This window comes from Oncorhynchus masou, chromosome 13 (assembly GCF_036934945.1).
Source record: "Oncorhynchus masou masou isolate Uvic2021 chromosome 13, UVic_Omas_1.1, whole genome shotgun sequence".
Classification (NCBI taxonomy): domain Eukaryota; kingdom Metazoa; phylum Chordata; class Actinopteri; order Salmoniformes; family Salmonidae; genus Oncorhynchus; species Oncorhynchus masou.
The window spans coordinates 17,419,895-17,443,848 of record NC_088224.1 but is presented as its reverse complement, the minus strand read 5'-3'; the positions used below and the strand labels follow the sequence as shown (position 1 = coordinate 17,443,848).

Genomic DNA, 23,954 nt, shown 5'->3' with positions numbered 1-23,954 from the left:
GCAAAAACAAAGTGTTGGAGAAGAAAGTAAGTGTGCAATATGTGCCATGTAAAAAAGCTAACGTTTAAGTTCCTTGCTCAGAACATATGAAAGTTGATAGTTCCTTTTAACATGAGACTTCAATATTCCAAGGTAAGAAGAATTAGGTTGTAGTTATTATAGGAATTATAGGACTATTTCTCTCTATACCATTTGTATTTCATATACCTTTGACTATTGGATGTTCTTATAGGCACTTTAGTATTGCCAGTGTAACAGTATAGCTTCCGTCCCTCTTCTCATCCCCTACCTGGGCTCGAACCAGGAACACATCGACAACAGCCACCCTCGAAGCATCGTTACCCATCGCTCCACAAAAGCCGCAGCCCTTGCAGAGCAAGGGGAACAACCAATCCAAGTCTCAGAGCGAGTGATGTTTGAAACGCTATTAGTGCGCACCCAGCTGACTAGCTAGCCATTTCACATCGGTTACACCAGCCTAATCTCGGGAGTTGATAGACTTGAACTCATAAACAGCGCAATGCTTGACGCACAACGAAGAGCTGCTGGCAAAACACATGAAAGTGCTGTTTGAATGAATGCTTACGAGCCTGCTGCTGCCTACCACCGCTCAGTCTGACTGCTCTGCTATCAAATCATAGACTTAATTATAACATAATAACACACAGAAATACGAGCCTTAGGTCATTAATATGGTCGAATCCGGAAAAGATCATTTCGAAATCAAAAAATGTATTATTTCAGTGAAATAGGGAACCGTTTGGTATTTTATCTAACGGGTGGCATCTTTAAGTCTAAATATTGCTGTTACATTGCACAACCTTCAATGTTATGTCATAATTACGTAAAATTCTGGCAAATTAGTTTGCAACGAGCCAGGCTAAATATGCACGTTTAAAAATATATACTTCTGTGTATGGATTTTAAGAAAGGCATTGGCGTTTATGGTTAGGTACAGTCGTGCAACGATAATGCTTTTTTCGCAAATGTGCTTTTGTTAAATCATCCCCCTGCGTTGCATTGATTATATACAACGCAGGACACACTAGATAAACTAGTAATATCATCAACCATGTGTAGTTAACTAGTGATTATGATAGATTTTTTTATAAAGATAAGTTTAATGCTAGCTAGCAACTTACCCTGGCTTCTTACTGCATTCGCGTAACAGGCAGGCTCCCCGTGAGGCAGGTGGTTAGAGCTTTGGACTAGTTAACCACAAGGTTGCAAGATTGAATCCCTGAGCTGACAAAGTACAAATCTGTCGTTCTGCCCCTGAACAAGGCAGTTAACCCATCGTTCCTAGGCCTTCATTGAAAATAAGAATGTGTTCTTAACTGACTTGCCTAGTAAAATGCCTAGTAAAATTTGAAAAAAAAATCAGCCAAATCAGTGTCCAAAACCACCGATTTACGATTGTTGTGAAAACTTGAAATCGGCACTAATTAATCGGACATTCCGATTAATCGGTCGACCCCTACTCCAGACCAAAAGGACAAATTTCCACCGGTCTAAAGTCCATTGCTTGTGTTTCTTGGCCCAAGCAAGTCTTTTCTTACTGGTGTCCTTTAGTAGTGGTTCCTTTGCAGCAATTAGGCCACGAAGGCCTGATTCACACAGTCTCCTCTGAACAGTTGATATTGAGATGTGTCAGTTACTTCAGTTACTCTGAAGCATTTATTTGTGCTGCAATTTCTGAGGCTGGTTAATCTAATGAGCTTATCCTCTGTAGCAGCGGTAACTTTGGGTCTTCAATTCCTGTGGCGGTCCTCATGAGAGCCAGTTTCATCATAGCGCTTGATGGTTTTTGCAACTGCACTTGAAGAAATTAAAAAAAATTCTCCGTATTGACTGACCATCATGTCTTAAAGTAACGGACTGTTGTTTCTCTTTGCTTATTTAAGCTGTACTTGCCATAGTCCATATGGACTTGGTATTTTACCAAATAGGACCATCTTGGCTCAAACACATTAAGAAGGAATGAAATTCCACAAATTAACCTTTAAGGTACACATGTTAACTGAAATGCATTCCAGGTGAAGCTGGTTGAGAGAATGCCAAGAGTGAAAAGCTGTCATTAAGGCAAAGGGTGGCTATTTGAAGAATCTCAAATATAAAAACACACTTTTTTGGTTACTACATGATTCCATGTGTGATTTCATAGTTTTGATGTCTTCACTATTATTCTACAATGCAGAAAATAACAAAAAATAAAAACCCTTGAATGAGGTGTCCTAAAACTTTTGACCTGTAGTGAAGTATGGGCCTGATGGCACAAAGTTAGTGTGTTGTGAATTCTGTAATGAAGGTATTGTAATGTTGTTATAATTGTATAACTGCCTTATATTTTGCCGTCCCCAGGAAGAGCGGGCAGCAGCTAATGGGGATCCATAATAAATACAACAACTGGAATTAGGCTACACAATCCAAAAACAAAGGATCAAATATATGAAAATATATTACGACACCAATGGGCCAGATCTTTGCCATATAGCATGAATATATTTGATATCCTGTATAATATGCCATGTCAGCTCACCTGTATTACTGGTAGCGGGCTCCGCAGAGTCCCGTCCATCAGGAAGGGGTTCTACCTCCTCACTGCCATTAGGAGGGGCCTGACTGTTCGGCTCCTCCCCCAACTTGGCCCCTCCCCCTTCTGCAGCCTCCCCGTTTGTGAAGTATTTTTGCATCCAAGAAGGAACGATGCTCTTGACTGTGTCTGTCACTCGACTAATCAGGCCCGACTGCTGCTGGTGAACAGAGGAAAGGGCAGAGATAGTAGTGGAGGGAGAGAGAAATGGGAAGGAGGGAGACTTTTAGGACAATGGGTTGATATTTAATGAGAAAATAAAAACCATAATGATGAACATCTACTGTTATGTGTTGAGGGGTATGTGTTACTTGGTATTGATCGAGAGACAGAGCAGTGGGTGCACGTTAAAGTCATTCCTCTCAAGCAAAGCCTTACTTAAAAGCTCTTCGTAGCCATGTTTCCATTAACTTGTCCAGTGATTGTGTCAACATCGAAAATAAATGCAACAATTATCTGCTACGGTGTTTCCATTTAAATGGTCTTCTTTCGATAGAAAAAGCTGAATATAATGATGTCACAACAAAGAATAACATTTTTTTTGCTAATACCCAGTGTCTAATAAAAATGAAGGGGTTGAAGTGTTTCCATTAACCATTTAGGTAAATCAACATTAATAAATTGGCGACAGCCTGTATGCCTTCCCACCTATCTGTCTCATGTCTTAGGTAGCCTGCAAAAGCCAGCATGGATAGAATCAAATCTCAAATCAAATTTTATTTGTCACATGAGCCAAATACAACAGGTCTGACAGTGAAACGCCTACTCACACGCCCTTATCCAACAATGCAGTTCAAGAAATAGTTAAAAAATATATTTATTGAAACAAAACAGGCTATATACAGGGGGTACCGGTATTGAGTCAATGTGTGGGGGTACATGTTAGTCAAATTAATATGTACATGTAGGTAGGAGTAAAGTGACTATGCATAGATAAAACAGTAAGTAGCAGGGTAAAAAACACCAGGGGGGGAACAATGTAAACAGTTAGGGTGGCCATTGGATTAATTGTTCAGCAGTCTTATGGCTTGGGGTTAGGAGCTGTTAAGGAGCCTTTTGGACCTAGACTTGGCGCTCCAGTACTGCTTGACTTGCGGTAGGAGAGAACACTATGACTTGGGTGACTGGAGACTGACAATATTTTGGCCTTTCCTCTGACACCGCCTAGTATAGAGGTCCTGGATGCAGGAAGATTGGCACCAGTGATGTACTACGCAGTACGCACTGCCCCCTGTAGCACCTTACGGTCAGATGCTGAACAGTTGCCATACCAGGCGGTGAAGCAAACGGTCAGAATGCTCTTGATGGTGCAGCTGTCAAACTGAGGATCTGGGGACCCATGCCAAATCCTTTCAGTCTCCTGAGGGGGAAAGGTGTTGTCGTGTCCTCTTCACAACTGTCTTGGTGTGACCATACAGTCGTGGGTGAACAGGGAGTACAGGAGGGGACTAAGCGCGCACCCGTGTTGAGGATCAGCGTGGCAGATGTGTTGGTGCCTACCCTTATCACCTGGGGGCAGCCCGTCAGGAAGTCCAGGATCCAGTTGCAGAGAAAGGTGTTTCGTCCCAGGGTCTTTAGCTTAGTGATTACAACTATGGTGTTGAACGCTGAGCTATAGTCAATTAACATCATTCTCACATAGCTGTTCTTTTGTCCTGGTGGGAAAGAGCAGTGTAATAGAGATTGCATCATCTGTGCATCATATGCGAATTGAAGCGGGTCTAAGGTATCTGGGATGATGCTGTTTATGTGAGCCATTACCAGCCTTACAAAGCACATCATGGCTACCGAATGCAAGAATTTACTAATACTTGAAATATTCTAATAATTCTCATCTGCCAATGTATAGCCACAGCCCATGGTGAAACTTTCAGTAGAGCTGAAATAATTTGATGGTGAAGCAATGCGAAGCAAGTCAGGCATTCTTGAAAGATTAAGCAAGGAGTAGGCATTTAGAATTAAATGTAGAGACTGGAGCTTTGATAACATTTTGCCCCGTATACCTTCAATTATTTTACAATCATTTGTCGCAAGTAAATTTGAGAAAAGACAAACCCACCCCATCGAACAGATAAAAATGTTTGATCTTCAGAACATCTCTCCTGTAGCTGCCGTTTCTATTACACGTCGCAAATGTATTTTTATTTTTTTTGCGACATTGCGTTTGTCAAATAAACCTGGGTCAATGGAAACTTGACTAATGAACAGTGGGCCAGACAGGAGTCTGATGCAGCACGGACCTGGTACTGGAGTTAATAATGCAATAACAGTACACCCATCTTCTACAGTAGATCTAAGCCTACGATGGACATGCTTCCGGTCTTTAAACCAATATCACAATACAAGATAGTCCCTAAGTGCTACCCAGCTCCATTAACGACACTAAAATGTCCTTTTAGAATGGTTCTGCAGAAACCTCAAGTCTGAGTACATTTTTGTTGCAGCAGTATAGAGCAAAACAGAGGACAAGGGAAGTAAAAATGATGTTGCTTGCACCACTTCACATGTACATTGGCTAGTCTACTCTTGGTAGCTTTCTACTCCTGATAACGACCATATCCTCCACTCCACTTCTGCTTATCTGTAAAAAGCACCAGTCACGCAGTGCATCTGCTATTCAACCTGTCCACACTAAATCCACAGTGTTTTACCAAAAACTGACCAGTGTAAACAATCACTCTAGATAAGTCTAACTAACCCATGTACCAGGCCCAGCCTCTCTGAGGGCCAGTTAGAGCTCGCATGCCTTTGAACGCAGCTCTTGTGATTCTACGGATTTAAGGACTGTGCATTTCTCCTGTGAATGTGGCCATGAGACCACAGGACCGTGCCAGAATGCTGCTCTTGTTGTTCTCCCAGGAAGCACTTCTATGTGCGGTTGAAACAGTGAGATGAGGGTGAATAGGGTCTGGCGGTGTATAATTGACAGATGAATTTCAAGTGAACCAGAGCTGCTAGCCTATACAACAAACTGGACAATGAGTCTGACTGACTGTACGCTTTTCAAATACAAAAAAAGGCAAAGTTGCATGTGCATTTCAAACCACTGCACAGTAATACAGAGCAGCAGTTGAATGTACACCTGTCCTGTTACATGTGCCAGCACAACCATAACTCATAATTAAGGACCACTACTAAAGCTGCCTGATTTCAAACCCTCTGTCAACACTAGCTCGTAGCACCAGACAAACACAAATACAAGGTTTATGAGTTCCTACATGACTGGAAGAGTCTACAACACCACAATATGCCCCTGAGCTAGGGGTGGTTAGCTCCATGACTCACTTCCTGACTAGAGACCACACATGTTTAAACAAGATTACTAGGCCTTCCTATATCAGTACCAAAGGTGTGTGTGTGTGGGGGGGGGATTCTACAAGGGAGGTCATGCACGGTCAAGGGAAGTCCAATCTATCTGCAAAGTTAAGAGTAGCTACATTGTTGGTCCACCACAGTTCAATATGGCAGACAAAGTGAGAGTAGGTTTACTGGAAATCCCCCCTGCAACCCAAATTATTTGTGATTTCGCTCGTGTTTTTCCCTCCAGTAACCTGAAAAAAGCTGCTGTGATGACACCATTCCAAACGTTTACATTTAAAAGTGAGTAGGTCTACTGCTTCCCTCTCAGGCATTTCCCAGTTGATAGGAGAGAATTTATGCTTGTGGGGTCCAATGAAACAAATGGAATAATCAGCTGACATGTAGGCCCAAACAAGCACAAACAAAACCCCAACTGGAAGTTTGAGTTCACTTGTCTAAAGTGAACTCCAAGTCAAATATTCCACTAGTTTGCTTTGGCCTACACATGCTCTTTATTATTACTGCTGACAGACTCTGCTTCCACTTTCTGATGACCAATCTAGCAGGGATGCACAATATATCAGTGAACATATTGGAATGGGACGATATTTGCTAAAAATGTCAACATCGGTATCAGCCTGATGTCAAACATGACATCATGATGCCACGCTAAAGGTTGCACACGTGGCACACAGTATTCCTATCCTAACCCAAAATGCTTGCTGTGTGGATCGAGCAGTCAACAAGTCGAGCAGTCATTTGAAAGAGTAAGAACATTTCAGCGAGGCAACTCAAAGGCAAAATTAATTAACACCAAGATAATGTAATTAATTCAATTTTCAAAAAAGATACACGTCAAATAACACAGCTCTATTATAGAATGTTGTGTGTTATGAATTTGCACGTGCAAACCCAGCACCACCCCTACTATCAGCAGCACTATCAAAGCTGTACAAAAGTCTGCAAACAAGCAAACACCGACCATGAACGATGTGTTTACAATACAGTTGGTAATAAAGCATAATTTGTTCCACCACGACTTCTGGGGTAGCTAGCTTTAGCTTGGTACCTAGCTAGCACCAATACAACCAGCCTGAAAACAATGACCAGTAGAAACTGTAGTCATTTTCATTATTTTTAGCAATGATTTTGGAATCCTTGTGACTAAGTATTAGCTAGGTAGCCACTTGTTGTTTGCCTATTGAAATTGAACTTCATTAAAAAAAAAAAGAAATAGTTAGCAAGCCACTTAACCCTGTTGCCCAAAGCTAACATTATAAGCAGCCAGCTATCTTAATCTGGCTAGTGAGACTTGACCGGACCGGGCTGAGAAGCTAGCCACAATAAGGATTAGGCACAAAAGAGGAATTTGCGGTTTGCCTTCAAAATAAAATGTATGTCATTAACAGTCAAGCAGACGGTTACTACAATTGGTGGAATCATGCCATATTTAGACTAGATAATGTTAAACAAGGTTGGAATATGAAGCAATGAAATGGGGTATCAGTCTACTCGATCTACACAGAACACAATTGTGAAGAGTTTACACAAATATTAGCGTTGTAGCTCTTATCGCGGGACTGTGACTGTGAAATCCCCTCACCAGTCAGCTTATTGATTGTATTGACATTCATATTGCACTGTACAGCTTTACCTAAACATTGGGGATCAATGAAATGGGGTATCCGTCTACTTGATAGCCAAGACATTTTCCCCCATGTCCTCCTCAGTTATCAGACCAAAACATCCACGCAGTATTGTTTTTCCTTGTGTATTGAACACTATTCCCATAGGTTGACAATAAATGTGGCTCAATTCACAGTTTTTTCAGAGATCTTCAATAAGAGCTACGACTCTAATGTTCTCTGGTTGTCACTGAGTATTTTAATTTATTTATTTCACCTTTATTTAACCAGGTAGGCTAGTTGAGAACAAGTTCTCATTTACAAATGCGACATGGCCAAGATAAAGCATAGCAGTGTGTACAGACAAAAACAAAGTTACACATGAGGTAAACAATAAACAAGTCAATAACACAGTAGAAAAAAAAGTAAGTCTATATACATTGTGTGTAAAAGGCATGAGGTAGGCGAATAATTACAATTTTGCAGATTAACACTGGAGTGATAAATGATCAGATGGTCATGTGCAGGTAGAGATACTGGTGTGCAAAAGAGCAGAAAAGTAAAGATATAAAAACAGTATGGGGATGAGGTAGGTAAATTGAGTGGGCTATTTACCGATGGACTATGTACAGCTGCAGCGATCGGTTAGCTGCTCAGATAGCAGATTTTTAAAATTGGTGAGGGAGATAAAAGTCTCCAACTTCAGCGATTTTTGCAATTCGTTCCAGTCACAGGCAGCAGAGAACTGGAAGGAAAGTCAGCCAAATGAGGTGTTGGCTTTAGGGATGATCAATGAGATACACCTGCTGGAGCGCGTGCTACGGGTGGGTGTTGCCACCGTGACCAGTGAACTGAGATAAGGCGGAGCTTTACCAAGCATGGACTTGTAGATGACCTGGAGCCAGTGGGTCTGGCGACTAATATGTAGCGAGGGCCAGCCGAGCATACAGGTCGCAGTGGTGGGTGGTATAAGGTGCTTTAGTAACAAAACGGATGGCACTGTGATAAACTGCACCCAGTTTGCTGAGTAGAGTGTTGGAAGCTATTTTGTAGATGACGTCGCCGAAGTCGAGGATCGGTAGGATAGTCAGTTTTACTAGGGTAAGTTTGGCGGCGTGAGTGAAGGAGGCGTTGTTGAACCCTGTGGCACCCCCATAGAGACTGCCAGAGGACCGGACAACATGCCCTCCGATTTGACACACTGAACTCTGTCTGCAAAGTAGTTGGTGAACTAGGCAAGGCAGTCATTAGAAAAACCGAGGCTACTGAGTCTGCCGATAAGAATATGGTGATTGACAGAGCCGAAAGCCTTGGCCAGGTCGATGAAGACGGCTGCACAGTACTGTCTTTTATCGATGGCGGTTATGATATCGTTTAGTACCTTGAGCGTGGCTGAGGTGCACCTGTGACCGGCTCGGAAACCAGATTGCACAGCAGAGAAGGTACGGTGGGATTCGAGATGGTCAGTGATCTGTTTGTTGGCTTGGCTTTCAAAGACCTTAGACAGGCAGGGAAGGATGGTAGACTGATACCTATGGATTGTGGATCAATGACATAATGACATGGGGTAAGGCTGTACAGTGAAATAAGTATACCCCCAATGCAATTCTAAAGTATAATACATCAGTGAGATTAACAGATTGTCAAATTAACAAATTATTGTCTTTTATTGATTTTATAGAACATTACAACCTCATGATCTATTCAATTATGGCATAATTCTACTATTTGTATTCATTTGCATCAATGTCAATGACATACTTTTATTTTGAAGACTAACTGCAAAGTCCACTATTGTGGCTAATCCTTACTATGGCTAGCTTCACATAAATGGTCCAACCACCATTAATCAAATAAGAACTGTCTTATAAATTAGGGTTATTTTAGATGACACTTATCTATATAGTTAGCTAAATATAGCTACTGAAACAGATTTTGTTTTGCTATGTTTATGGGAAAGAACATTGTTTGCATCCATGAGCTAGCTAGCTTTTATTTATGACCATCACTATAGGTGCTCAAGACAACTTTAAAAGCATCATAACATAAATGTTGATGAATCGTTGACATGTGAAATACAAGTGATAGCGCAATCAATGTGTAATAACTACGTAGAAAAATGTATGAACACGTTAAATTATTATGTGACGTGCAGTCATATTCAGGTCAAATAACACTAATGTTAAAGTGTTATTTGATATGCAAAGACCCCATAGTATGAGAAATCCTGGTTGGAAATGAAACGACTGAACAAATGAACAACGAAACAGCACAGAAAGTAAGTGAAAGAAATAGGTTTTGATTATGTCTTACTGGTAATGGGGACATAGGTAAATGCCATCAAAATGTATTTTTGGTCATTGTGGTGTGTAACCTTTATTTAACTAAGCAAGTCAGTTAAGAACAAATTCTTAATTCCAATGACAGCCTACCCCGGACAACACTGGGCCAATTGTGCACCACCCTATGGGACTCCCAATCACAGCTGGATGTGATACAGCCTGGATTCGAACCAGGGACTGTGGCGACACCTCTTGCAATGAGATGCAGTGCCTTAGACCGCTACATCCACGTGTTACCTATTTAACTGTAATAGAATGCTAAAATTGGATAAAATTGTAAATCTATATGTTTGTTTTTTTGGCAAGGAAAATATCAGATATGTATCGGTGCATCACTACAATGTAGCAGTTCCTGTCTTTGCCCAGGGACTATTAATACAATTAATTTATTTGAAACTCTTAAATGGTGCATTGTCCCTACCTGTCATATGAAAATATATAAATATATTTACTGACATGTATTGAAGACAATGAAAATCTACTGTGGGATTTCATGTCAAGGTATTTAATGGTCCTGAAAATCTGGATAATGATATGACTTAGAATGACCCTGTTCTAAACAACATGGACAGCCATGACCAGTCATTCTAAAATCCCATCCAACAGACTAGTTGCAAGTCAAATAAGTGGGACCTGTATTGAATTTACCTGCAAAAGTCACAAAATCAGATGAACAGTCCAATAAATCCCAGTAACGTTACTTTTTGCAGTTTACTGCCGTTATCTAGCTAGATAAATAAGAAATTAGCTAGGTAGCTATATAAATATCAAGAACAGCGCAGGACAAGTTAGCTACTACTCATAGATATTCCAATTTCTAACTGTAGCGACACAACAACAAAATCGCCTACAACTAGCAAGCAGGACGACTAACGTAGAGGGATCGAGTGACACTGCTCCGTGCATATGTATCCCGCCTTTCTTGTGGTGTGTTCTCACCAGGCTACGACTGGTTACGTTTCCACACCGCCTCACATTTATGCCCCTTTCGAAATGAACAAAACCAGGTCATAATATTGCCTTGATTTCAAGAAATATAATAACAGACTGAATAGCTACCATCACGGACTAATGTTGACAGTTAACGTTAGTTTACTGATTGTATTTGTGTTGCCTTTGCTTTGTAACGTGAGATTGTTACCCCATCGTAACGTTCACTAGCTAAGCAAGTAGAGGCTAGTTGTCAACCGTGTGGGTTGACTTAAAACAATACTGGAATTATTAACTAACGTTACCGAGCTCGTTAACTATCACAGTGCGCACTACACATTAACGTTAGCTAGCAACTTGTATCTAGCAAAACGGCTAAGAAACGGAAATATACCCCACTGCCGACTGTATTTAAAAGCATAGAAAATATATAGTTAAATACTTTGATTAAAGTTAGATAATGTAAGCCACAAAGAACTGATATGATATGCCATAACGAACGTTACATGACCATGACGTTGGCAGCGAGACAATGAAAAGCTAACAAATGATACCTAGCTTGTACATTTAGCTAGCTGTTAGCATCATAACCTAGATAACTACTTGCTAGTGCATAGCTACGCAGCTGGTACGCAAACTTGACAAGAAGCCAGTGTTACGTCTAACCTAGTAAAGTTCAATATTTCTACACGACAGCTTGTTAAATAAGTATGGTTGCCGTTAGTCTTACAGTAACTGTCTTAAAAAGAAACACACCTGTTAACAGATATTGGCTGGTAATATTAGCTTGTTCCCCGAACCAGCTAAATGTCTATCACTTTGCTAAATTAGCTAGTTAGCTAGCTTGACACAGCGTGGAGGCCATGAGCGCTAAGACTAGGCCGCACAAAAATGTCTCAAAGAAAACAATAACACAAGAGCGAAAAGACAACTGTTAACAAACTACATGCTATCCTTCACTGTGGAACATCCATCCGAATATGGTCATTTAATTTACCTGTTTGCTTTTGGCGTAAGGTTTAGAAGCGATATGATATCTTCTGCTTCTAATTTTCCCTCCACCCGTGGCAGCCATGGCTAGATTGAATCTCAATTAGCCGCCAGATAGTCGTCCTGTCATATCATAGAGTTCAGCGCGCTCAGTCCCCCAACATACCCTCATACAAGGAAGCTTCACCTAAATGAGAACTATGGGAAATGTAGTTTAGGCATTAATCACGCTTGTGTTCCTCTACCAACCCTGAAATGTCCATTTTCAAAGGCCTTAGGTTTTACAAGGATATTAATTTTGTATGTGATTTGTTAAACACAGGGGAGTTTCTGCAGTTTGATGAGTTTATTGGTCAATTTCAGGTTAATATTACTCAGAGAGAATATATTAAGGTTTGCAAAGCAATTCCACTTCATATACTTGGACTTATTCAGAACACTTTGTTATATTGTCAGGTTGTTCCGACTTTTCCAAGTTTACAAATTAATGACTTGAACCTTTAGAATAAATAAAAAAAATCAACAATAAGTGGATACGATTGTCAGTTTAGTCATTTTTGGTGATTATAATTCAATATATTGCTATGGTATTGGCCAACCCATGCTATGGTCAAAAGCAACCACCTTTTACCTTAATTGTCCAGTTATCCCAAAAGGTAAAGGAACTTATTTTTAAATATTTTCTTCCATCTAGCCTGTTAAGGGCTTATTGTACAAAAGGTTCAAATTTGACAAAGTGCCTTGTGTTTTTTGTTCCTCTGATTCTGAATCTATAGAGCATTTATTTGTTTCATGCCACCATTCCAGTAAACTATGGTAGTGTGTAAAATCTCCAAAATTACCTGTTTACCTTTGATGATGTTAAATGGCATTATGCTTATCCTTGTAATGCCGATCATAACTATTTTATTAACATCATTATTGTCTTGGCCAAATAATTATATTCACAAATGTCAACAGGGGTAGGAAAATTCCATATTTTTTATTTTTTTTTATTTCATTGAAATATTACAATTTTATAAAGTTGGAAAAATTAGAGGTCATGTCTCTGAATGTCTGTTAATGTCTCATTGCTTTGTCACATCTAAATGATGTACACGTCTGGTGTTTTATTATTTTATTTATTAATTGTATTCACAGGAATGTCCCTGTATTGATGTGTAATATACATTTTTTACATAAATAATCAAACATATCGGACATTGCCCTGATTGACAAGTGAAATGAACAGGCTTAATGTCACATCGCCTACATTTCCCAGTGAAAAATAAGTAAATACCAGTTGAGTAAATTACTTAAGTAAAATTACTTTACAGTACTACTTAAGTCGTTTTTTGGGGGGGGGGGGGAATCTGTACTTTACTATTTATATTTTTGACACATTTTACTTCACTGCATTCTTAAAGAAAATATACTTTTCATTCCATACATTTTCCCTGACACTTTAAAGTATTTGTTACACTTTGAATGCCAAGCAGGACAAAAAAAATGTTTAATTCAAGAGAGCATCCCTGGTCATCCTTGAGTGTAACCCTGGCGAGCTGTTAATGTAAAAAAAATTTTTTTTATAATGCTAAAAAAAAAAAAAAATGTTTGGTCCAGTAATTATATTTAAAACCAAGAAGTATTTTACTGAGTGACTTTCACTTAAGTCATTTTCCATTAAGGTATCTTTACTTTTACTAAAGTGTGACAATTGGGTACTTTTTCCACCATTGATGAATACAAACAGTTGCACTAGAATAAAACCAACAACATGTGTATGCATGCATTCTTTTGTCATAGTGTAATTTGTTCAATCCACAAAGCATGGGAAATTGATGGAAATATATTTTTTTCAAACACTCCAGTAATAAATCCACTGACAACAATGAGATTACATTTTTTGGGGTAAGAATGATTCTCTGCTGCCACCTACTGGTAGAAATTGTTTGTACACAAAAGACCACAAAACAAAAACAATGCTTTGTCCCGTTTTAAATATTTATTAGAAAGCTATATTCATATAAATGATCTTGTAACAGTATGCAGTTCACATAATTCATACAAAACAAATGCACTCTTAATGCTTGTATAAAAACAATGGTTAATCATATTACCTTTCACACACTCACTTAAACAAAGTGAGTCGTCATGACAATCAACATTTTAAACATTTAAGGCCTGGAATTATCTTAAAAACAGATATGTCCAAAGAGGGTTGAGACCAATTCCATTTCAATACTAGTCAGTTCTAAAAATGTATTTAAATTATCTTTGAAATTCTCATAGAAAAATGTGAACTCTGACTTTCAATATATATTGCTTAAACTGAATGAGTTAAAATAATTAGCAATAATAAACTCTGAATACGGAAAAGGGAAACCAGGCATCTAAAACATTCAGGCTTTAGCTTCACATAATTTAGATTTTCATTGTAAGTTAAATAAAATCCATCCTGTAATATTTATGGTCATCATTTGAACAAAAGAGGGGGAAGAGTGTGAAGAGTAAAAATGCATTCAGTACACCTTGGTGTTCAGTCAATTCTGTGAAGATTGTAAACTCAACAGTTGGTGCCTCCTCATCAAGTGGTAAATTCAACTTTTGTTGATTGGTTGTTGATCTCACAAACACAGTGAAGTGGGGGGTTGCTCTGGGTAAGAGCGTCAGCTAAATTACTCATGTAAATGTAGTAAAGCTCTCTGCTCAGCCTTTTCCATTCAGTTTATGCTTCATTTCTCTCATCAATGTTCTTTAACCACCTTTCAACCAATGTAATATCCCCACCTTTTGAACCTCCTTACCCAAATTCTCTTCCTTCCATCTCCCCACAGAGTTGTTGGGTGCAGTAGGGTTTGTACCGTAGTCCCTTCATTGGCTCTCATTGCTTTTAATCTTCGTGTCCATTGACAGCTTTGGTTCTCGCAGAGCCTCTCCATTGTTTAGATGGGCTGGCTGAGTTATTCCGAGAGTCTCTCTCACCTACAAGAAGATACATATAGGAAATATGCTCCTTGACAAACACCAGCAAATATATACAGTTGATGTCAGAAGTTTACATACACCTTAGCCAAATACATTTCAACTCAGTTTTGCACAATTCCTAACATTTAATCCTAGTAAAAATTCCATCTTAGGTCAGTTAGGATCACCACTTTATTTTAAGAATGTGAAATGTCAGAATAATAGTAGAGAGTAATTTATTTCAACTAATATTTCTTTCATTACATTCCCAGTGGGTCAGAAGTTTACATACAATCAATTAGTATTTGGTAGCATTGCCTTTAAATTGTTTAACTTGAGTCAAGCGTTTCGGGTAGCCTTCCACAAGCTTACCACAATAAGTACAGTGAATTTTGGCCCATTTCTCCTGACAGAGCTGGTGTAACTGAGTCAGGTTTGTAGGCCTCCTTGCTCACACACGCTTTTTCAGTTTTGCCCACAAATGTTCTAAAAGGATTGAGGTCAAGGGCTTTGTGATGGCCACTCCAATACCTTGGCTTAATGACAACAAAGTAAGTTTGCCACAACTTTGGAAGTATGCTTGGGGTCATTGTCCATTTGGAAGACCCATTTGCAACCAAGCTGTAACATCCTGACTGATGTCTTGAGATGTTGCTTCAATATATCCACATAATTTTCCATCCTCATGATGCCATCTATTTTGTGAAGTGCCCCAGTCCCTCCTGCAGCAAAGCACCCCCACAACATGATGCTGCCACCCCGTGCTTCACGGTTGGGATGGTGACCTTCAGCTTGCAAGCCTCCCCCTTTTTCCTCCAAACATAATGATGGTCATTATGGCCAAACTGTTCTATTTTTGTTTCATCAGAACAGAGGACATTACTCCAAAAAGTATGATCTTTGTCCTCATGTGCAGTTGCAAACCGTGGTCTGGCTTTTTTACGGTGGTTTTGGAACAGTGGCTTCTTCCTTGCTGAGCGGCCTTTCGGGTTGTCAATATAGGACTCGTTTTACTGTGGATATAGATACTTTAGTACCTGTTTCTTCCAGCATCTTCACAAGGTCCTTTGCTGTTGTTCTGGGATTGATTCACACTTTTCGCACCAAAGTACGTTCACCTCTAAGCGACAGAATGCATCTCCTTCCTGTGCGGTATGAAGGCTGTGTGGTCTCATGGTGTTTATACTTGAGTTTCATTGTTTGTACAGATGAATGTGGTACCTTCAGGCGTTTGGAAATTGCTCCAAGGATGAACCAGACTTGTGGAGGTCTACAATTTTTTTTCTGATTTTCCCATGATGTCAAGCAAAGAGGCACTGAGTTTGAAGGTAGGCCTTGAAATAGATCCACAGGTACACCTCCAATTGACTCAAACAATGTCAATTAGCCTATCAGAAGCTTATAAAGGCATGACATCATTCTCTGACACTTTCCAAGCTGTTTAAAAGCACAGTCAACTTACTGTATGTTAACTTCTGACCCACTGGAATTGTGATACAGTGAATTATAAGTGAAATAATCTGTCTGTAAACAATTGTTGGAAAAATTACTTGTGTCATGCACAAAGTAGATGTCCTAACAGACTTGCCAAAACTATAGTTTGTTAACAAGAAATTTGTGGAGTGGTTGAAAAACAAGTTTTAATAACTCCAATCTAAGTATATGTGTAAATTTCCGTATATTTGCTATATATAAAGACCTCATTCAACTTAAGTGGAACGCTTACCTGTAATGTCATCAGGGCTGTAATCACCTGACTCTATTAGGTTGCCATCATCACTCTCAGAGACACTCTAGAAAAGATGGTTCTTGATAGTCAGTTAGAGGCAAAAATAACAATTAGAAAGACAAAACTACACTAGACAAAGGCCGACATAGCCTTTCTGTACAATAGACTGGAAACTGGCTGCAGACTTACCTTTAACTCAGGCTCATACTTCTGCTCATACCGCACCATCCCATACAGACAGAGAAGTGTGATCAAAGCCTACAGAGAGAGAGAGAGAGATGTAGAGAGCACTGACAACACAATGGAAGCACTTACAGTACCACCCACAGAGGTCACATGCATACCAATGGAATTACACAGTCTAAATAACATGTCACAGTTATGGACACTTGAGGTATGGTAATTGAAGCAGGGAGAATTGCTTTGGAGGTTATCACATGCGCACACATACACACACAGCGCGAGAGCGAGATAGAGAGAGACACACACACCCCTTACCACACACAGAAGCCACTGGAACACAGACCGAGCTTGTGTTTTAGAGAACACGTCCTGTCCAAACTTGACACACGCCAGGGCCTCCAGGAAGGCTATGGCCCTGTGGGTTAGATAGAGACCGTTGTTAACGGTCACTGACCGCCTTAAAAAATTCACCTTTAACAATAATTACATTTTACAACAGGGATACTATTAGAAAATATCTATTTGTTTTTATTAAACAATGGCCCCATTTTTTGTTAATCACACTATGTTTAAAGACACACAAAAAAATAAAAATCACAGAAAACAAATACATTTCCTCCTTAATTTTAGTCACCAGACTGCAGAGGGTACTTAGACTTTCACTGAGCTTATAATATTGAAGGGGTGAAGCCAGGGGCATATAAGGGCCTCATTGTTTTGTATTTATAATGAGAGAGCAAGAGAAAGTAAGTCTGGTCCCCATGGTTACCAAAGCCTAGTCGGGGTAATCACCAGCTTGGGACAGAGATGAGGTCAGCATCAATATTTTGAACAAAATTGGACGTGACCCAATTTGCCATCCACAGCATTTCTGAGACATTTGTCAATGACGTGGTCCCAAGATTAGAGTTCAGCAACAGCAGGAAATGGCCACTAGAGGATACAGGAAAGACTCACCCAAACATCCAGCATTGTGTTCCCACTCGTTTGCACTGTGTGTCTGTCAGATATGCATAATACTGTCTGAGAGAACAGGAAGACAAACATTCAATACAGTTTATCTACAGCCATCACAACAATGACTGTCATCAAGATAAATGATTTCTGTCAAACATTCTGTTTAAAACTTCTTCCAACTCAATTCCATCTATACGAAAAGAGACAGAGACTGCACGTGTCAAACTGTCATAATTCCCTTCTGCCTTTAGAATGTAGAGTACACGTGTGGAGTGGCGTGGTGGGAAAGGCCCCTACCGTACAGTAGGGGCTGTGATGATTCCAAGAAGGAGAATCCGGCACCAGCTGAGAGCGTGAGATGCCTGGAACACGAAGATGTGCTTCAGGAAGAACGTGTTCAACTCAGTCAGCTGTTTAGAGGAAAGGAAGTAAAGACAGACAGGAAGTAAAGGCGTAGTATAGCAACATGTATAATTAAAACATCCCTGTACACACAGCTTAGATATCATACAATCTACCCCATAACCTTCAGGTATGTCGTAGGATCATAGAAAACATACCAACTGCTCAACTACAAAAAAACACCACACATTTTAGTAAATAGTTTAACTCCATTTGTTTCCCAAAAGAGTTCAATCACAAATTACTTTCAAGTCAATATACACAGAGTAACTACATAAAACTGGATTCTGAATTCTAACCCTGGCACTAAATACTATGTATCATTTCCAGGTCAGAGGGTAGAGCTCACCTGCCAGAGAATCATAAAGACGTAGATCCCTGCCACCCTCTGGAAGGAGGACTTGGGGTCTAACCATCGCACGTAGGTCCAGCTTGCTGGGGTGAACTGGAGCACAACCCGCTTCAGCTTCCCTGTGGTTGTGTGGATGTCTCTGAAGAAACATCATAGATACAGAGAGGCATACACTTACACACTGGGAAGTAACACCGATGGGTGTTGACAGACAGTTAGGCACACAAGGTTAAACACAGTGATACTGTACAGGCATTAAGAGACATACATTGATGAGAAAGCATACATGCACTAAATCAGAGCAGGCCGCAATTCCATAGAATAAATGTATTTTAATTGGGACTGGTGAACTGTAGTGTCATCTGGGCTCCCAAGTGGCGCAGTGGTCTAAGGCAAGAGGCATCACTACAGTCCCTGGTTCAAATCAAGGCTGTATCACATCCGGCCGTGATTGGGAGTCCCACAGGGCGGCGCTCAATTGGCCCAGCGTCTTTCCGGGTTTGGCCGGGGTAGGCCGTCATTGTAAATAAGAATTTGTTCTTAACTTAAATTCAAATCTGTCATGACACTACAGGAGAAGGGAGGAAACCAGTAGGAGGAGAACTTACTTGATGCTGGCCCATTGGTAGGTCCGCATCTCCAGGAAGCGACACACAGTCATGCCCAACCAGATGCCCCCTCCATTACACAGGAGGATGTCCAGGATCAACTGGTCCCACCAGCACTCAGCAAAGTTAGGCAGCAGGTGCATGAAGAACAGCTGAGGGAGGGAGAGACAGACAGATAGAGACAAAAGTGAATGGGGAGTTACAAACTGACTGAAAATGTGCCAATGCAACAGAATATTTCAAATCAATCAGATCCCAAAATGGGATCTGTTGATGGAAATCGAGCAGCACTTCACAAAGATACATGTCCCAAACAGCACCCTATTCCCTTTATAGTGCACTGCTTTTGACCAAGACTGTTGCTCTGCACAAAATAAGTGCACTGTACAGGGAATAGGGTGCCATTTGGGAAGCAGACACAGACTTCCTTGCACCTTTTATTTACCTCAGTGAGCTCCCAGGTGATGCTGATGGTCCAGCAGAGGGCGTAGCTGCGGATGAGCATTGCCTTCATGGCCCAGCCCCCGAAATGCCCAAACGCAAAGATGTCAAAGTGGCTCAGGATCCGCTCCCAGGTGATCACGTGACAGTTCACTGCATATTCCTGCAGGGGAAGAAAGGCCAGGTAAGACACGGACGAGCCAGGTAAGACACGGACGAGCCAGGTAAGACACGGACGAGCCAGGTAAGACACGGACGAGCCAGGTAAGACACGGACGAGCCAGGTCTCGTAAGACACAGACACAGAAGAGGCAGATGAGAAACGTAACAAGACAGTGGTGGCTCAGCAGAATGGTGAGTCATGATGATGCTAGCCTTGGATGCCCAGGCTTTGCTCACGCATTGTTGAGTCAAAGAGATTTGTAAGGAAGGCCTTTGCGAGACTATGATGGTGCAAATTCATGCTGAATGACGCTGGAGGGAATAGCAGGCGTATTACAGGCTCCTGACCAATTGCGCTATTATGTGTATTTTTTTGCGTAGATCATAACTTTTTTTGCATATAATGCTTCTGCCATTGTTTCCATGACCGAAAAGAGCTTCTGGACATCAGAACAGCCATTACTAACCTTGACTTGGAGGAGGACTTCTACTTCAATGAGTCGGAGGCGAAAGAGATATTGATTATTGCGGACCAAGACACTCGAAGAAGATGGCGCCATAGAGGCCGGCCTGCGGGATACCGGACGAGACAATGCCGGTGAGCGGATAAATCACCTCTACCCTCCGTTCTATTGGTGAACGTGCAATCACTGGAGAATAAACTCAGTATGAGACTATCCTATCAACGTGATCTGAAGAACTGTAATATCCTGTTTCTCAGTCGTGACTGAACAAGGAAGTGGTATATATAAATAAATGTTTTTCAATACATTGGTAGGACAGAATGATGGCGTTGAGGAAGCTCAGAGGAGGGGGTGTGTCTCTTTGTTAACAACAGCTGGTGAGCAATCTCTAATATTAAGGAAGTCTAGAGGTTCTACTGGTCTGAGTTAGAATACCTCATGATGAGCTGTAGACCACACTATTTACCGAGAGTGTTTTCATCTATATATTTCGTAGCTGTCTATTTACCACCACAAACCAATGCTGGCACTAAAACCGTACTCAACGAGCCGTATATGCCCATAACCAAACAAGAGAATGCTCATCCATAGGCGGCGCTCCTAGTGGCCGGTGGCTTTAATGCAGGAAAACTGAAATCCGTTTTACCTAATTTCTATCAGCATGTCACCTATATGCAAAAAAAAAAAAAAAAAAAAAAAACTCTAGATCACCTTTACCACACACACACCTCCCCCCATTTGGCAAATTTGACGTAACTCTATCCTCCTGATTCCTGCTTACAAGCAAAAACTCAAATATGAAGTACCAGTTACGAGCTCAATACAAAAAAGTGGTCCGATGAAGCGGATGCTAATCTACAGGACTGTTTCGCTAGCAGAGAGTGGAATATTTTCCCGGATTTATCTGGTAACATTGAGGAGTTTACCACATCAGTCACCGGCTTCATCAATAAGTGCATGGATGACGTCGTCCCCACAGTGACCATACATATATATCTCAGACAGAAGCCAAGGATTACAGGCAACAAAAGCACTGAGCTAAAGGTTAAAAGGTTGGTCATGGCTCATATCAACACCATCATCCCAGTATTTTACTGGGTGTCTTTCACTTAAGTCATTTTCTATTAAGGTATCTTTACTTTTACTCAAGTATGACAATTGTGTACTTTTCCCACCACTGGTTAAATAGTTAACCAAATAGCTCCCCGGACTCTCTGCATTGACCCATTTTGCACTAACTCAACTCATCACATACGCTGCTGCTGCTACAGTTTATTATGTATCCTGTTGCCTAGTCACTTTTCCCCTAACTATATCTACCTCAATTACCTCGTACCCCTGCACATGGACTCTGTACTGGTACCCCGTGTATGTAGCCAAGTTATCCTTACTCATTGTGAATTTATTCCTCGTTATAATTTTTCTATTATTTCTCCCTGCATTGTTGGGAACAGCCCGTAATTAACAACTTCACTGATAGTCAAAACCAATCTTTTATGAAGCATTTGACAAATGAAATGTTATTTGAAGTGTAACAGCTATTTAATTTTCTTTCTCTCACAGCTTTTGAATGATGAGATAAGTTATCAATATTTAACAATACCAGTTTTACTAATAAAACCCAACGCTGACTATAGACTAAGTGGTAGCTCTGTCCTCAACGTCTTATGGTTCACCCTCTTACAGAAAGCTGGTATTACCTGCACAAATGTAATTGGATGACATTAACACATAGGGTGGAGTAGAGAAACCAAACTATGATCACTTAATCAGCATCTAGGGCAACGTCATCCTACTCCCAAATATGGTGTCTGGCATGAGGTAGATACTGTAGCATACCGAGATCATAATGACTCACCATGACATCAGTCTCACGGGTAGCGTAGCGTAGATTGGGGTCCACCCAGTACATGAGCCTCTTCACCTGGGCCCAGTTCAGGAAGATGAGGAAGACCAGGAACAGGAAGTACAGAACACTCAGACCTGACAACAACAGGAAGGAACCAATCAGAGCAGAGTTCCATGGACATGGTTCCATAGAGGTGCTCCACTGACACTGACAATGTGACTTGTTGTACTCTGCAGTTGGACAACTCACCAAATACCATGCGCCAAATTGCAGGATGTGGTCTTGTGAATGGACCTGAAGTGGATAAATAACGCATTTACACGTTTCTACCATTATCAGAGTGGATCGACCAAAACCCTCATATACTGCAGTTCAAATTTTAACGTAGCATACCCACTAGCAGTAGGTGCACCATTCACTCGCACAGTCAAAACCAGAAAGACTGGTGACCATTGATCTACAACATTCCTCCCACCCATCAACATTCAGACACACCCTTTCCACCAGGTGCTGGGCTGGGTTATTGACAAGTACAAGGCAGTGACATTGAGTAACTACCATTGGGGAAGGCCAGGACACTGATGACGAGGAAGAATGAGACAACCAACAGGAAACCCACTCGAAGGTTGTTGTCAACATCTGCATCATCCCTGGAAAAGAGAGCAGGGTTTGATGTCAAAAAGCATTGGCTGAGATTTGCAATTTGTACATTATTTTCAGAGGATAAAGTGAGGTTTACTATGATAAAGTAAATGTGACATTCAAATGTGACATTTAATAAAGTTTGTTCGATTATTGCATTTTCAGCATTGTATATATTATTACAATAAATAACATTAAAGGCCCAGTGCAATTAAAAACGTGATATTCCTGTGTTTTATATATATTTCCACACTGAGGTTGGTATGATTCTGTGAAATTCTGAAAATGATGATAATTTTAGTGTGAAAGCTGTTTGAAAAGAGCTGCTGAAATTTCAGCCTGTTTTGGTGGGATGGAGTTTTGGCCTGCCTGGGTGCCAATACCAAGCCGTAAATCATTTCATAGACCAATATGAAAGAGAGTTCCAAACCTCTCTGCCAATAACAGCTTGTTTTCAGTTTTCCCCTCCCCACTCAGACCACTCCCAGACAGTCGTAGAAACATTATTGCTTGAGAAATTGCTACCCACCAATGATTTTGAACTAAAAAACTGCTGCATTGGACCTTTAAACATGTAATCAGCAGTTGAAATAATAACAATGTGTTTTCCACAGCCCTGTTTCAGTAAAAAGCTGAGAGATGGGGCTGGAGAAATTAAACCACTCTCAAATTCATCAACAGAACTATGGATGCAAGGATGGACCATCCATGATATCAAAAGTATACTTTAACCCATGTTTTGAGTCAATATAGTATTTGTTTACATTTACTTTGTTTACAAACACTGGAGTAAAACAAGCTTACCTTTTGGGTTCTGATGGGGTATGACAGTTGAACTAAGCATTTATAAAACTTATATTCTTCAATAATCAATGGGTACATATAATTAATTTATAAGTCCAAAAATGGATGTAGCAACTGCATATTGCCCCTTTAAATGTCTAATCATCTGTAGTTTAATTATACAATTTAGGTTTACACTTGGGTTAGATAGCTACGCCAAATTAGCACAACCACTAGGCCTACCGGCAAGTCAAATGAGCTGTCAACGACTATTGGGTTACCTGGAAAAGACGAAGTACATCAAGCTAGCCACAGTGAACGTCAAAAGCGTGAGAGTGTGAGGCTTGTAGAAAAAGTTAATGCTGATGCCCTCCACTTGTTGCTCGTTAATCATCCGAAAGTGTAACATGTCATTCACATCATCCGTGCTTAATTTATGGGATCCCAAAGCAGGCGCCATGGTTGAGTGATAAGGAGTTTCTTCCACAAAATTCCCTGCGTCAGCAGTTCTCGACAGGACAGGTTGATCTGCCTGTAAATAAATTGATGAGGACTGGGGATGGGCGGAGAGAAGACTGAACAAACCTGAAAACGGCCAATCAACTCAACAAACTATAGGGCTGTATTAGGAATGCATATTCCAATACCAACACTCC

General features: G+C 40.5%; 2 protein-coding genes across 5 annotated transcripts in view; both read right to left on the bottom strand.

The window, feature by feature from the left end:
• Window positions 1–11,932, bottom strand: part of LOC135551825 (nuclear pore complex protein Nup153-like) — a 31,229-nt gene extending 19,297 nt beyond the window's left edge. For 2 of the 4 annotated variants that reach the window (XM_064983059.1, XM_064983061.1), the window contains exons 1-2: window positions 11,788–11,932; window positions 2,540–2,753 (exon numbers count right to left, since the gene is read on the bottom strand). In XM_064983059.1, the coding sequence (XP_064839131.1) occupies window positions 2,540–2,753; window positions 11,788–11,865 (292 nt within the window). In that variant the 5' untranslated portion in view covers window positions 11,866–11,932. The remainder of the gene's footprint in view (window positions 1–2,539; window positions 2,754–11,787) is intronic. The other 2 variants (XM_064983060.1, XM_064983062.1) reach the window with 1 other exon arrangement.
• Window positions 11,933–13,744: 1,812 nt separating this feature from the next.
• LOC135551824 (phosphatidylserine synthase 1-like) lies at window positions 13,745–23,869 on the bottom strand. Its single transcript, XM_064983058.1, has 13 exons — window positions 23,580–23,869; window positions 22,432–22,523; window positions 22,123–22,167; window positions 21,883–22,007; window positions 19,403–19,561; window positions 18,958–19,109; window positions 18,347–18,488; window positions 17,893–18,005; window positions 17,596–17,661; window positions 16,954–17,053; window positions 16,645–16,713; window positions 16,453–16,519; window positions 13,745–14,744 (listed from the first exon to the last, which is right to left on the bottom strand). Exons 1-13 carry the CDS (start codon window positions 23,756–23,758, stop codon window positions 14,653–14,655), a joined length of 1,401 nt encoding a protein of 466 aa, XP_064839130.1. The 5' UTR covers window positions 23,759–23,869; the 3' UTR covers window positions 13,745–14,652.
• Window positions 23,870–23,954: the final 85 nt, after the last annotated feature.

Bases quoted from the DNA above. Each gene is read 5' to 3' on its own strand.
- LOC135551824 (XM_064983058.1), bottom strand. From the start codon at position 23,758: ATGGCGCCTGCTTTGGGATCCCATAAATTAAGCACGGATGATGTGAAT. The intron at 22,524-23,579 runs GTAACCCAATAG...TCTCTTTTCCAG, and splicing joins ATGTACTTCGTCTTTTCCAG to GGATGATGCAGATGTTGACA. The intron at 14,745-16,452 runs GTAAGCGTTCCA...ATCTTCTTGTAG, and splicing joins CAGCCCTGATGACATTACAG to GTGAGAGAGACTCTCGGAAT.